Genomic DNA, 16,666 nt, shown 5'->3' on the forward strand with positions numbered 1-16,666 from the left:
TGAAGAGAGGCATTTTTAGTGGATTCAGCTTGCAAGAGAGAGGGAGGAGATGTTGTTGGTTTGATTTGCAGCCATTGGAGGACCTTCTGAGGTAGCCAGGAGCAAGAGAAGACCAATCAATAGTAGGTGACGGCATCTATAAGCTGTTGAGATAGGGCAGCAACAGTGAATGATTGATTCTCTTCAGTTCTTTGCATCTACAAGCTGTTGAGACAAGGCAACAATAGTAAATTATAGATTTTCTTCAGTTCTTTGTGAAGGAAGTCTGAATTTTTTCTCTCCTTAGCATTCTCTTTCATCTCCTAGCCTTTCTATAGCCTTGCTTTGAAGATTACATAATTGAGATCATCAGAGGCTGAGAATTTTAGATTTCTTTGCTGTAAACCCTAATTTGTAGCAGAAATTAGGGTTTAGCAGCAGCCTGGAGAAGCATGCCAGAAAATGGAAGCTCCAAGACTTGGATTAAGCAAGGCTGAAGTTATTTTTAACCTATTCAAGTGAAGGGACCAACGAATCATTGAAGTTGGGGCATTTTCCATCTCCATGAAAGGGGGTGAAGGCCAATTGATTGCCCGGATCAAGGGAAAATCAGATTGGAGACTTGTTGGTCGTTTTTGGAGAGCAAGGGGAGTTGGAATACCAAAAGGGATTGGGAGAATCCCATTGTACATCAACTTCTTCTTCAATTAAGTTAAACAAATACCAAAAGGGGCGCCAATTTTGGGGCCAACAGGGTGTCCAATGTCAATGATTATATGGTAAAGTGCACTTTTCAGTTTTATGAATTTGTTAATTACTGTAAGTAGTGCTTAATCAGGTTATTTACCACCCTATCCGAGGAGGAAGGTTGGTTACAGTATCCATGGTCGCATGGCCCATGTTTGAGGATTATTATTGTCATGGTAGATTTCTTCCATGGTTTCGGATGACGTAGTCCTTTCTGAAGTGGCTGCTTCATGGCTGCATATTGTTTGCTCCACTCCTATTGTACCCCCCACATAATATTTGTATGAGAGTCTTAGATGATCATTTCCTTTCTATTGTGGGTGTCCATAACTCTGCAAAGTAAATATTTCAGTTCATTAATGCAAACTTGTTCACGAGAAAAAGAGAGGCAAGTTGGAGTACCTATGAGCAGATTCAATGAGTTTGTGACTGCCCCAAAATTTCAAATGGCCTGCCTAGTCATCAAATTTTAATTGGCTGCCCAACTTTGGTCCAAGGTTTCACTTAAATTGGAAGTTTCACTTCTAATCTTAGAAAGTTAAATATTTTGAGTTCCAGCACAGATCTTGCACTGCTAATGCAATGCCCTTTATGCCCATAGCTAGGGGTAAAATTGGAACTAATCAAGAGCAAATTTATGTGCTAGTGACATCTTGTGTCTGACTGCTAAATGTTTTCCTTTCTATTAATTCTGTGCAATACTTGTTTAAGGTTGATTAAGTATGACTACAAGAGTAATCTATCTATCTGACAACCCTTGCCACCTTGCAGTCATTACAAATCAGAGGATGAGAATGCCATTAGAAATTAAGGACTTAATGTAAGGGAAAATCTGAAATCTCGATGTTTCGCATTAAGTAACTTTTGCAGAGGAAATGCATTTGTTTGTTCTTTTTCACTTGTAATGTGAAAGACTGCTTTGCTTGTTTGCTCGCTTCAAGACTTAAGACATGTTTTGGGCAGGTCACAGAATGAAGAATTTATTGTTCGCAGCTACTGTGGTGGCACCAAAAAGGCTTCCAACAAGTCAACGTTATCATATTGGAACAGATACCTTATGGCGAAACAAAGCTTACCTGAAAATAGGTACATCTGCTTTCTTTTGGTTCTTGTTCATTTGTTGTGTTTGGTACATGTTCAAGTGCAGATGCTAAAATATGTGTAAAAGTTTGTGAGAAGATGATGTTCCAGAAAAATAAGCAGCATGTGGAGGTTTGAAGTCTAGACACACAATATTTTGTCACAAGTGAGATGATTTTAGCATCTAAGATTGATCCAGATAATTTAGTTTTTGATGTCTTGCAATCTATGCCAGTCATTGAACCTGGAATTCTTGTAATTTACGTCAAACATTGGATCTAATGTGTTGTAGTTTACATCAAACAGTAAAGGATCTTGACTGCTGGATATGAAAAGCTGCTGTGGTGGCTTGAAGTCACAAAGTTCTGCCGTATATGCACAAGTTGTATTGATGTAAGGCAGCTCAAGGACATTGCTTTGTTTATCATTGTTCGGAACTAGGTAGCTCAAAAAATGAAGATGCAGAAGGGACAATCAATGTTGAAAGTGAATCCTGAAATGTATGCTCAAAGATCAACCAAGGGAACAATCATGACCATCTGCAGACTGAATAGACAAAAGTACAATGCAAAAAACAGGGGCTGCAGTAAACAAGTTATTTGGGACTGCATAGTATCGGAGAGGGGCAGAAGAAGAATGGAGTGCAACGGTTGAAAGTTCGGAAAGGGAGTGTGCCAAATTAGTCTATCTTGTTTACAATTAGTCTATCTTGTTTAATATCAGTAATGTAGCTCATCTTCTTGTCATGCCATCATGTCACATTCTATCATGTCAACTTGGACTCACAGCAGTGATTACTGTCAATACTGGGCACTCTTTCGCCACCAAAATTATTGCTCCCTAGAAATCTTGGCATTTGTAAGAAAGAGAGTTCTGAGTTCTTTGCCACTTTGATTTTGTATAGACAGTATGCATATGGGTGCCCTATTTGTAAGTGTGCAGGAAAGTTCACTGTGGCTTAATGATAGGCTGAAGATAGGAGTCATCCATTAACTTTGGCTTTAGCCCATGTTGGATAGCAAATCAATTGATGGTGCTCAAAAAATAGGCCCACAGAAATGCATATTTTATTGATTGGATGATTATAGCACCCAATTTGTTGGGCTTGGCTTGTTGATCCTAAAAGGACAAATTTTTAGGGGCTAACTTTAAGCTTCTTGTCCAAAGCTTTTGGGTGTTTAGGTATATCCACCTTTTTGAGTCCAAATGATAGGGGACACATAATGTGATTGATTTGTTGTCGTTGGGCCATAGACCTGTATGTGTAGACATGTCCTAACACAAAAACTGGAACAAAATGGGATGACAAAGCACGAATTGGTAATAGAACACGAATAGGGTTAGGGTAACTCAAAGATAATGAACATAGAGAATAAGAAACTGAGTGGATCTCACTAATTACAATGCTTGTGCAGCAAACACACTATGTAGTGAAGGAATAATGACTATGTAGTGAAGGAATAATGACCCCGAACTCCCAAGTCGTCAGGAATGGGATAGAGACTATGAGGTGGAGTGTGCGTTGTACTCTGATGGATCCTAAAATGCAGCAAGGCAGCTTCTGTTGCTGTTTGGCAGTAGCATATGCAGCTGGATCAGGTGACTGGAGAGGAAATGTGCAAAGAAAGCACTAGAAAGTATCAAGCGGCAGAAGTGACAGCTGTAGAAGGATAAACGCAGCCTCCAAGTGGTGCGATAGAGGTAGGCGGCAGCTGTACAGCGAAAACACAGCCTGCAATGATGACGACAACATCAAATGATGTGTTCTAAGCAGCAAACAGCCTGGGGATGGTTGCTAACAGCAAAGAGGGTCGAGAGCAGTAAATGGAGTCTCCAAACTGATGCTAGGCAATAAACACAAAGTTTGGACAGAGGTGGACAGCTGGCGACAACAGTAAGGGGAGAGAATAGCGAGAAGAAGGCTGCAAACAAGTGCAAAATGATGGTAATCAGTGTGGGGCAGCTCTGGCTGAGATGTCTTCCACGAATGGGGTGTGGGTAGCAAAGCTTTGGCACTTGCAATTTGCAAAAACGAGATTGGTTTGAGTGGGAGGGCAACATGTGTATCTATAGAAAGTTTGGGGCCTCCCAAATTAGGGTTTGCATATGGGACATTGAAACTCCCTAGGACTGCATATGTTTTAAAGAAAAGGTTTAATTTCAATAATTAAGTTAAGTTTTGGGACTGTTTAATGAAAGCTAGTGAAATTTTCACTCAACACCGCCTCTTAGGCCCAAAATTGGAACCAGAAAGGGAGTGCAAACAAGCCCAAGCCTTGTTTCTTTTCTTTTCCCCAAGGTGTCCAACCCCACAGCAGCCGGGGCATTGAGCAAGGGTGCACGCCAGATGTTCAATGATCTACCAAGACTATGGAGGCAATGATAATCCTACCAAAGGAGCCCAAGTGTTCACCCTAGAGAGGATATAACGCCAGACAAAGGGTGCTCGTTAGTTGTTGAATGGGCTACTAAGTCTTGCAAAGGCAGATGGAAACACAGTGGATTGACTCTTATAAAAAGAAAAAGGGATTTTGTGTTGTTTTCAAAAGATTTGTCATTAAGTGAGGGTTTTCAATGAGTTTTCGGTTAAGTAACAGTGCTTGAAAGGGACGGTCAGCCTAATGATGCGGCCAAGATAGAAAGTACAAAGTAAATACATAATGTGTGATTGAAACTATAATCAACACCCTGTCACCATTAAGATAAAAGAAGCCACCCCCTCTCAAACTTGAAGAAAAAGATGAAGGGAGCCATTCTCTCCCCATCAGAGTCTAGAGGAGTAGCCTATAGGGGAGGATGTATCCAAGCCAATCTTGGGATGTATATAGAATTGGCTGATTGACCAATCTTCTCAAGATGTTTGCCAAATTGTCATTGCAAGGCACAAACTTTAGGCGAATAGTGCCGAGCTCAATCTACTATTTGGGGTGATGATGGGGCTACTAGCTAGTGTAGTTCTACTCTGATTGTCATGGTATATGATAGTTAGAGCAAAACAAGGAAATTGAAGTGCCGCCAAGTAAGGTCCTCAAGTAGATAGTCTCAGAAAGTGGTACCATTGTAGAGAGTCCTATACTTAGCCTTAGTCGTGGAAGTTGCCACTTTCTTCTCCTTATAGTTGGATCAAGAGATGAGATTTTTACCCAAGGAAAAGATGTAGCCGTCGTGGGAACGTTGGGTGTTGGGATCTCTTGTCTAGTTAGAATTTGTATAGCCTTGCAAGCACAAACCATGACTAAAAGTTAAGCCATAAGAATAGATACATTGAATATATCTCAAAACTGCAAACATGCAGTCCGATGTGACATTTTATGTGTAATGAAATACTGATTAAGAAAACTAATTGAGTAAGCTAAATTTGACCTTGCATGAATTAGCTAGAGAAGCTTCCCTACAACAGACCTATAGATCTACTCATTGAAGGGTTGACCAAGAGTATTCTTAGATAAGTGGATAGTAAGATAACTCTGATTCAATGACTACGGATAAGTGCTATAAATTATCTTCAAGGTGTTATAGTCCTTTCTAAATTACCAAGAAGATAAGTAGCATATTGTATGAGTTAGATTTACCATCGAAAATCAGGGTTCATCCTGTGCTCCACATGAGTTGTTTGAAAGACCGAATGGGACAACGTGAGCAGATTGTTTTGATTGAGGAAGTCCCGCAGCTTGAGGATACTACTCATTACATTCCAATTGAACATGAATTGGTTCTTGACACTAAACAATCTTGTCAAAATGTTTATCTCGAGTATTTGGTTAAGTGGAAAAAACATTCGGGGTGAAGGCTACTTGGAAGTCGGTACGTTTATTGAAGAGTCATTTTCTTCACTTAATTTCTGTGAATATTGTTGAGGATAGCAATGATTCATAAGGGGGGAAGTGTTATGTCCTTGGATATTCGGATCAATGATAGTAGCATTGGTCACAATGGTCATGAGGTGACCTAGTACGAATGCACTAAGGGTACCTTGGGGTTAGGGTGGTAGAGTCCTATTCATAGGACTGAAGGCCCTATTGAGCACATTCATTGTGTGATCACCACTCTTGGACTCTTGGCCCATGCATCTGTACATCGGGATGGTGTGGGCTAATAGTATGGGACATCAACCCTCAAGATGTGGTCATGGCCCGGAGTGTTGCTAGCTCCTAGCTGAGATTGCAGCCTTTTCACATGATCAATTTGAAATGCTAGCCGCCTATGACTCCTATGATGTTTTTGAAGGCATTTTATCACTTTCTTTGGGGTCCTATCATTCTTTAAATGGCCGGATAGACTTATCACAAAAAGCTTCTACTGTACCACATGCTTTCGAATAGATAGGGCTGTTGTAAATGCAGGAAAAACATTCCCAAGTTGGCTATTGCAAACTCTCCACTTGCTCCCTTACCTTAGTGCACTAGGAGGCGTGCTAGACATGCAACACATCATGCAGGGGGGAGTGTGGGCTCATTTGGTTGATATTTCAGAAGTAGACGATTCTTGTAATGTGTGTGTTCGTGAGCTCACTATTAGATGATATGAGCCTACTTCCTTGGAAGAAGCCCAAGAGAATGTACATTGGATGTAGGCCATGTAAATAAGAATTGAACTCTATTGCCACCAAGAATACTTGTGATCTTGTTGAGTTGCCACTTGGAAGAAAGCCATTGGTACCAAATGGGTCATTAAATTGAAGCGCAAGGCTGATGGTACTATAGATAGGTCATACGTGGTAGCCAAAGGCTAAGCACTGTAGAAGGGCATTGATTATGAGGAGACATTTGCATGTACATCCTTTATGAGTATAGTTAGCTATGTCGTTGTTATGGTTGTAAATTATGGTTGGAAAGTAGGTTAGTTAGACATCAATATGGCATTCTTGAATGGTAACCTACATGAGGATGTTTATTGTCACAACCTCTAGGATTTGTGGTGAATGGCAAATAGCATATGGCTTGCAAATTGCATAAAGCTCTTTATCGATTAAAACAAGCTTCTCGTGCATGGTATGCTAGGATTGAAGCTTATTTGGCCAGTATTGGTTTCACAAATAGTCCAATTGCACCCACTCTCTACATTAAGATTGAAAGGGGGGGGGGGGGGGGGGGGGGAGGAACTTGCTGGTTATCATTCTATATGTGGATGATATTCTACTCATGAGACCAAAAAAGCATAAAATTGTAGATTTCAAGGTTGAATTCAAACATGATTTTATTATGTTAGATATGGGCTATTTATACTACTATTTGGGGATTCAATTCACCCAAAATCATGTTGCAATCGCAGTATGTGGATAAGCTTTTGCATAGGTTTGATATGCAAGATTGCAAATCTATGTACAGTTCTACGGAGCGAGGGCTCAAGCTATCCATGCATGATGGTGAAGAGATGTTTGATGTTGCAATTTACAGCTATGTTGTCGATTGTCCTATTTACCTTTGCAACAAACGTTTTGACATATAGTTTGCAATATCGCGGGTGAGCATGTTTATGCATAGCCTACGGACATGACATTGGTATGCTGTCAAGTAGATTTTTAAATATTTGTAATGTACTTAGCCATATGCTATATTATTTTCCGAAGGGGGGGGGGACTTGTACTTGGAGGCTTACAACGATTCGGATTGGTTTGGTGATTCAATCACTAGAGAATCTACTAGTGGACATTGTTTCTATTTAGGTTGCCTATGCATTTCGTGGCTAAGAAAGAAACCACCTACAATGGCTACCTTATCTTGCGAGGTTGCAAGCTTCACAAAGCAACAATGAAATGTGTATGGCTACATAGATTGTTGTTTGATCTATAAATTTAACTCAAGGGTCTTACACCCATTCTTTTTGGTAGTTGGAATGCTATTGCAATGGCATGAAATTCTATGTTTCATGCTCGCATGAAGCACATTGAGGTACATTACCATTATATCAGAGAGAGATGCTATGCAAGAGAGATCAATTTGATGTATGTTCCTACATAGGAAAATGTTGCTAACATTTTCACCAAAGCACTGTGTTGTGAGAAGTTTGAGGCTTTTCAAAAGTCCTTGAACTTGCTACCCTTCGGTGATTGATTTTCGTGTACTTGCATCACATTGACACTGTAGGGGGGTGTTAGAAATTACCAATTCAAGGGGTTGTGCCAAATGTTTTAGTTAGTTAGTTTGTAGTGTGAACATGACTAAGTTAATAAGTTGTATCACTACATTTAGAGTCAGTACTAGAGTTAGTTGACTTCACTTGAGTTAGGGGTTAGGATCTACCTTAGATCTAGGTTATACTTTCATTTTATCATTTTCAGCTCAGCAAATACACTATCATTTTCAGCTCAAATAGTCTACAACTCACTCTCATGTCGCTCTCCTCCATAGTCTTGATGGCCCTGCAACATCATCAAACTTTTGGATTACATTTGATGGTAGAGAACCAAATATAACTCAAAGACATTGAACGCCATGAATGAGAAATTCAATGAATTTGAATAAATATAATGTCCATGTAGTGAACACCCTATGCAGTGAAGGAATACTGACCCCCAAGCTCACCTGTCTGGAGGATCAGGGCAGAGCGGATGAATTGGAGTGTTTGTCGTACTCCGATGGAACTTGAAATGTAGCAAGAGAGCTTCTGTAGGTGTGTGGAATCAGCAAATGCAGCTATGGGCAGCTGGATTAGTGAGGATAGATAGGCATAGGGTAGAGGAAATCTGCAAACGTAGCACCGGAAAGTTTCAGGCAGCAAAGGTGACAACCGTAGAAGGATAAGTGCAGCCTCCATGTGGTGCAACAAAGCCAGATGGTAGCTGTACAATAAAAATGCAGTTTGGGATGATGATGACAGCAATAGATGATGTGTTTTGAGCAGAAAACACAGGCTGGTTATGGTTACCAATGGCAGGCAAAGCCTGTGGAGCAGTAAAGCAGCCTCCAAACTGATGCCATGCAGTAAATGCAAAGTTTGGATAGAGTGGACAGTTTGCAAAGTCTCGTATGGTTTTGATGTACTTCTATCCTCAGTGACAGTAATAAGGGGAGAGAACAAGAAGAAGAAGGCTGCAAACAAGCACCAAATGATGGTACATAGTGTGGCGTAGCTTTGGTTGAGATGTTCTCTACAAAGAGGGTGTGGACAACAAAGTTTTGGCACTTGCAATATTAAAAAACGAAATTACTTTGAGTGGAAGGGCAGCTTTTTAATTTTTCAAAAGTTTTGGGCCTTTGAGATTAGGGTTTGCATGTGGACATTGAAAGTCTCTAGGATGGTGTTTGTTTTTAAAAAGAGGTTCAAATTCATTTATAAGTTGAGTTCTAGTGCTGTTCAATGAAGGCTAATAAATTTTTAGCTCAATACTCTCCAATTGTATAATGGCATTCATCTTGTGAGAAGTTGGATTTGGGCTCTCCAATTGACTGGATGTTATTCGAAAAACAACATAGCAATGTGATCAAGTTTCGATTGATGGTCTTTGTTTAACTTTCCAATATTTAGGTGCAAGGATGGCTTGCAAGGTGTCCAAAATGTTGAATAGTGTGGCATATTAAAGCCCTAATAAACTTGTGTATCTATCTAGACAAGCTTGGAACACATCTCAGGTGAATCATTTGCTGTTATTGTTGCATTGCGAGTTGTCGTGCAACAAATTTGTTTTGGTGAAGTGATCCACCACCACGAAGGTAGCATTTCTTTGCAACATTTTGCTTTTTAGGGAGGCATGGTGAAATCCAGCAAATAAATGGGTTATAAGCCATTCGTTAGAAAATGTGAAGAAGGGGGTCATAGTGCAAAAGCTTGTTCTATTCCAGCTCCCTCTAATGAAAATGCTCTCGATAAAAGTCTATGGTATTGAGTCCACAATCAAACTTGTGGAGCTCAATCTATAACTCAAAGAAGAAAAGGAGCAATTGTTAGTAGAAATAAATTAATATGTTTCGGGTAGTGCTTCATTTCACAAACTTTCGGGTCATATTTACTTTTTGACCAGTTTTGGAACTGAGAGCGGCTTTGCTCTAGCTAGAGATTGAGCAATTCACATTTCTTTTCTATTGTAGAGCATGGTTTGGAGCATTCTTTTGTAGGGTGGTTGCAACATCAAGTGTGAGAATGTCAAGTGAGGCTTGAAGGTGCCAAAGTCCTATTATTAGATCATGGTCATTGATTGGCTGCCTTGGTTTCGCTAAATGGTTCGATAATGGGGTAATATAATGAACAATTGAGAGAATGTTGACCGAGGCTTGAAACTTTCAATGTCCTACATTAGGTTACACTCGTTAATCAACTAGATTGGTTTCTCCAATTGGCTTGATATTGGGGTGATACCCATTGTCATTCTTCTTTGCTCGTGAATTATAGGTTGCAAAATGCTATAATCACGACTTTGGGTACTATCGACACTTGTTCTTGGACTTGTTGGTGTTCTTGTTGTGGGATTACTTGCTTAGTGCCACTAGGAATGAGAAGCATTGATAGAGGGATTGGAGTGTCCTTGATGTACAATTGTTGACTTGGAATTTGGCTAGTCCATGCACTTTCCCATATCCATCCAATGGAGAACTTCACAAGAACTTTTTTTTAGTGGGTTCTTCAACACCTTGACATAACACTATCTTTTTGCAAGAAAGTTTTGTGTTGCCTCTTCAATACACATAGACACTTTGAAACATCAACCAACCATCAAGAATGTGATTAGGCTTTTTTAATGCCCTACCGGGCACTACCATACACATGCGATATGTAGACATTCTTTGGAAGGGTCCTTTATGTTCGATTAGTCATGTTATAGACACTTCTTTACATGTTGAGTGTCTCATAGATGACATGATTCTCTCTTTTCTTTGTGATAGACATAAAGCCTCTTTCCGTAGCCTCAAGTATCCTTGTTAAATTGACACAAATCCTATGGATGTTTGGTTTGTGATATGTAATGGCTTGACTTGAGGCCTCATGAGAATAACTTTTGTGTTCCTCACAGATGTTTAATGAGGTATTAAGGATGCCACGCTAGGATTGACATGACTTCAATAGCAAAGTTTGTACCATTATTACTCAACACGAGACGAGCTTCAATAGTGGAGCACAACCACATTCTCTCTTTTGTAGGAAGAGCACAAGTAGCTACAAAGATTACTCGGAGACGATATGGTGCATTTCTTGATGTATATTCTTGAAATCCCCCATTAGGTATGCCAATCATCTTATGTGAAGCTTCATTTGTTTAAGATATGTGAGAGAAGCCTTGCTAGAGTAAAGTTGTTTGGTATGCCATTTTTCAACATTTAGTTGAGGTTCAGATGTGGGCTTGGGATCCTTGATCTTGATCTATAAGTAGAGTTATTATGTCAAACTTATCTTTCCATATCTTCATTTTGTGAGGAAGTTGCAACATGTTAAAGTTTGGAGAAGGTTAGACGAAATCGTAGGCCATGTCATGGGCTTCGCATTGATGCCCTTTGATCCATGTTTCGAGCTTTCTAGGTATTTACATTTGTCAATGTAATAGTTGTTATCCCTAGTGTTTTAGGATCCTAGTGGCATTAGGTTTAGGGTTTCATATTGCACTTAAGCCATTTAGGGTTTAGGTTTTACTATAAAAAGACGCCAACAATGGTATCATAACTACTTTTGCTTGGGACCATCAGCCACCAACCATTGCCAACAAGCTCCTTTTGCTTGGTTGGTGGCCCTACCAGCCATTGTTGTTGCGCCAGCTCAAGTCTTCTTAGCGATTGCACCCCATGTTGCCATCTTTGCCCGCTTGCTTTTAATCATCGTAGTGCACATTTCCCCCTTTGTTTGAAGCGTTACCTCTTGCCATAATTGCTATCATCTCAGCCTTGGACATGCCACCCATAACAGACTACCTTGCAGCTGTGTGGCATTGCTCATGCACCTGTCACGATGGTTGCAACCCCTATAGCCCCTTAGCCATCTTGGTACCCAACATCGAGTTTGCAACCCTTCTAGTTGAGAAGTTTACCTCACCTTCTACTCTTGGGAGTGTTGCTCTATGGATGCTTAGTACGTCAGTCTGTTGTGCTTAACAATCTAGTGTGACAATGCGTTGCCTCATCATACACTTTGCATTTAGTTCAATGTAGTAGTGCCAATGTGCTTCTAGGTAGGCTTCTACTCTGTGAGATTGACACCTCCTACACCTCGCTATGTCGTCTGGCCACCTAGTCTGCATCAGCTAGCAAGCATCTAATCCATACGCATTCAATTGTAGTAGTGGAAGCTGCCTTGTATTCAGCTTCACATGACGATGTAGCAACAGTGGGCTGTTTCTTGCTAAGCCAAGATGTGCAAGAGGAGCCAAGAAAGAAACAATTGCCACTAGTGGAGTGACGTGAATCATAATCACCAGCCCAATCAGAATCACTGTAAGCATGTAACTGCAGTGGTCCCCCCTTTGCGTAAAGCAATCCAAGAGATCTAGTACCCTACAAGTAACGGAAGACACGCTTAACGGCTTGCCAATGTGACATGCGTGGCTGATGTATATATTTGCTCGGGGCTAAAACTGCAAACTGTATGTGTGGCCTAGTGTTGCATAAGTAACTAAGACATCCAACTTTTGGAGCATATGTGTGTATATGAAACAAATCACTATCATCATGTAATGATAGCTTTAGTCCAGGTTCCATTGGTGTACAGATTGGCTTGCAATCGTGTAAGCCAAACTTCTCAAGAAGTTTACCAATGTGTCTTGACTGTGATAACCCAATATCTCGAGCATCATGTATGAGCTGAATGCCCAAGTAATAATGCAAAGACCCCAAGTCTGACACTCCTATGTGAGCGTAGATGTAAGTGAGGCTTGAGTGAAATACCCAATAATGCCATCTTGTTGATTGTAACAGTTTGTTCTGACGGATCTAGTCCACAATAAGGCATCAATTCTTTCTTTAGGCAAGCCTGACCTTGATATGCCTGAGTTCCGGTCATGAGTGTTCACTTGGATCGTATAGGTAAATGTGTGTACTATCTTTTCTTTAACTCCTTGTGTGCATTCCGTATAACCTGTGAGCACTTATTAGTGGCTAATTCTAATACACTTTTTAAAATATATATTTAATAAATATTTAAATATACAAATAATAGAAAGGATATAAATTCTTTTTTTGTTATGTTATGACAAAATTCATGGTAAAATTTGGGGAATTTGTAGCTTAAGGTCCGAGAATTGGCATCAATCGGGTAGCAATTTCATTAAAGTTTATGAAATTGTCTTTAATGTTTGGATAAAAGGCTGGGCCTTTGGCCAATTTCACATTCGAGGCGCTAAATTTTGGGGCTTTTTGTCTCAAATCACTTTCTTGGGCCTCGACGTTGTCGGAGGGATTTTAGTCGAAAGGTTGTATCGATCGGGGATCAGAGATCGAAGGAAGTAGAGATAGGAGATGCAAGCGAAGAAAAAGAATAGACAAGAGGTAAACACGATAAAGACAAAGCACAATGAATCAAATTAATATGTATTCATAGAACATGAAATCCCTTGTTTGGCACTACTCAGAAGCAATCTCCAAGCATTAGATCTCTTAGAGCTCCCTCGTAGACGAAAAACGTGTATCAAAACAACAACTTTTTCTTTGCTGCTCGAAACCCAAATTTGATAGCTCTGTTGGCTCCGAAAGGGGGGTAAAACTCAAGGACATGTGGTCAAGAATCTCCCTGTTCACTCCTTCTCCCAATTCAAAGTGCTATTTATTACGTGTCAATTGCGATCGCGATGATACGATTTTGCCCATCTGTCTTTTCCATGAGAAATCCCAAAATTGATTGAAAAAGCCACTTGCTTTTTGCATGCCCCTCTATTCTAGAAGTTTTCCTAGCTTTTTTAGGATATTTATAACAAATAATATCCAAAATATTAAAAATAGGTTAAAATTATTCAAAAATCTAGTATTTTTGAACTATCCATGTCACTGACACTAGTACTAATGACTCAGATGACATTGACTCTCTAGATCATTTAGAAAGTCGGATGATGATGAACTGCAGAGTTTTTTACACTGTTTTTGCGTAGTGGTACGACATCCATTCCCTCTGAATCTGCACATCCTCCTGTATGTGCCAAAATCCTTGTTGTCACCAGATTTTGAGTTCTCCTCATCCTCTACAACCATATCCTTTGGTTCTTAATCTTCCATATCTTCATAGCTAGCTTGTGTATCATGGCTACTATTTTATTCCAATTCTGGCAACTCATATACAGTAGATTCTTGTCTCTTGAATGATTTGATTCTTTTCCCTGCTACCGGAAGTTTTATGGCTGTCCCATCCAGCTCATTTAATGTATAAGTAGCATTATTAAACACCTGTCTTACCACATAGGGTCCAAACTATCTTTTGGAAACTTTACGCATGGCACTATGCCGGTTATCTAAACTGCTATCATAAACCAATCCCCAATCCCCATCTTGTATGGTTATTGGCCTCAATCTATATCTTTTGTCAAACCGTTTCTTGTTCTATATCCTTGTTGCCCTTAATTTTGCAACTGCTGCCTCTATGTCTTCTAACTTCAACTCCTCTTCCCAAGGTAGCACACTCCGTGTGAGTGTCATCTCTTCTATCGGCATGATGGGTTTTTGACCATACATCAATTTAGTAGGCATATATCCTATAACAGCACTATGAGTTGTTTTGTTAGCCCATAAAGCATAAGGGAGTAATCGTGGCCACTCTTTTACCTTCTCTCCATATGCTTTTGCCAATGCCTTCACAGTAGGTGGATGACCTCTTTCGTTTTTGCTATTTCTTTTAGGGTTATAAGCTGAAGTCGAAGTAAGCTTTATCCCTAACCGTGCAAAGAAATCATGATTTTATTTTGCATCTAGGTCACCCCTATCTGCTGTAATTTTTCCCACATAGCCATACCAACAAAAGATCTCTTCTAAGAGAAATGTACACACTGCATTTGTTGTCTTAATACGTAGAGCTCTCCCTTCTACTTGATTAGTCAAGTCTTCACGAGAAAGTACAAGATATCTCATTTGCACCTGTAGGTATCGTGACTATATCCACTACCCACTTAAGATAAAGAGACAATGGATATGTGGGCTACAATCCATCCCGGTGTCTCATAGATAAATACATTTGACATGTTGTACATGTTTCCACAAAGTGAGTAACATTCTTATACATACCTTGCCACCAATATCTTTCTTTGATCTTTGCAAAAGTACCCCAAACACCTCTATGGCCAACCCACAAGCTTTTATGAAATTCTTGCATAACATTTACTTGTGAAGCTTTGTCATCGAAAACTCGCAATGGCATACCCTGTTTCTTTTTAGTATGTTTCCATGAGTATCCATCTTTTAAGAAAAACTTATAGGCTTTCCTCTTGATCTTCTTAAACTCCTCATCTGACCATTCCTCTCTCTTTGTTAATGTATTGAGGTATTGACCAATTCTCAGCCATTCTCCTTCATATTTGTCTTCCAGAAATACTTCTACACAAGATACACAATATCTAAAGTGTCTTCTCTTTGCTGTCCAAGCTTCTGTTAGTGCTGTAGCAACTCTTTGCATTGCTAAATTCACTCTTACAACATCATTTTCAGCTGCTAGAAAGTCATATTCTTCCTTCTTATCCATCATCCCATCTTCATTCTCATAGCACGTCCGAGATAACATGTCTGCCAACTGCTGGATTGTCTCTTCTTGTAATATGCTGAAATTCAAGGTTCAAAGATTTGATGTATGCAATCCATTGGAGCATAGCAATGTCTGGGGTAGCACAACTAGAAATCATACCTAATATCGGCAAACAATCGGTTTCAATGACTACACGAGCATCCATAGAATACTCCTTATTACATTTAAGGGCTGTCACAATTTCCCATAATTCTCTTTTTACATGTGGATACCTTCTCTATCGTTTACTCAATACTTTAGCACCAAAGCGAATTGCATATCTTTGCCCTTTCTCATCATCTTGCCCAATTGCCATCCAATCCCAATTGGGATCATATCAACAGTCGTAATGATAGGCTTTTCATGTGAATAATTAGCCTTTCTCAATGTAGGAGCAGATTTCAAGAGCTGCTTCAATTTTTCCATTGCTTTGCTTCCTTTCCTAGTGAAACCTTTGACCTTTCCTCAAGAGCTGATATAGAGCATTAGCTACATGTGCAAAGTGAGGGATCCAAATCAAATAGAACACACATGCTTCCAAGAATCTACGCACGTCTGATACATTTGTGCATATATCTTGCATTTTATCAATCCCATCTATTTTTGCTCGTGATGGTCTTCGCCCATAAGGTCCACACATATGCCCAACAATCAAAACCTCTTCAACTCCAAAGACAGACTTTTGTCTAGAAAGAGTTAAATGTAGCTCTTCTAGACGTGTCAAAATCCTCTCACAATCCACATTATGGTTTGCAACAAATTGTCGGCACCCATGAGCATCCATCACTTCATCTTTTCATCCATTGCACACCCTTTGATTGGAACATCATCCAAAAGGGGCATTGTCAATTGTGGTATAAAATCCTTGAGTATCCTATTCATAGTATTTGTCATGTGTGCCACTGAGTTCGTTGCACCATGCGGGAGAGTACACATCCGTACTAACCCCAAGGGAGTTTTCATGGTTGTGATATCCTTGCTTTCAACTGCAAGCTGATCATACCTCGAGTAAAGATCACCCAAAGAATAGATTGCTCTGCCTGCAAAAGCCTCTGCAAATTGATTAACCACAAGACCTGCATCCACATTTCTTATGGTCACTTTATTGACCGGTTGCATGTCTTGAATAAATCTCAAAGGCCCATTCTTTTTGGGCACAGTAAACCAACAATTTGAGTACGGGGTTGAAGAGGGCTTCAAGATCTTCATGCGAATCTTTTCATTTAGCAAATCCATTAGTTTT

General features: G+C 39.8%; 1 protein-coding gene across 5 annotated transcripts in view; it reads left to right on the forward strand.

Annotated features, from left to right (window-relative positions):
- Positions 1 to 16,666, forward strand: part of LOC148031803 (transglycosylase) — a 178,993-nt gene that overhangs the window by 117,095 nt on the left and 45,232 nt on the right. For all 5 annotated transcript variants that reach the window (XM_087685467.1, XM_087685466.1, XM_087685468.1 and 2 more), the window contains one exon: positions 1,690 to 1,812. In XM_087685467.1, coding sequence (XP_087541593.1) covers positions 1,690 to 1,812 — 123 coding nt within the window. The remainder of the gene's footprint in view (positions 1 to 1,689; positions 1,813 to 16,666) is intronic.

Source organism: Lygodium microphyllum, chromosome 9, assembly GCF_053477565.2.
Source record: "Lygodium microphyllum isolate KBCC chromosome 9, Lygodium_microphyllum_v1.1.10, whole genome shotgun sequence".
NCBI classification, from domain to species: domain Eukaryota; kingdom Viridiplantae; phylum Streptophyta; class Polypodiopsida; order Schizaeales; family Lygodiaceae; genus Lygodium; species Lygodium microphyllum.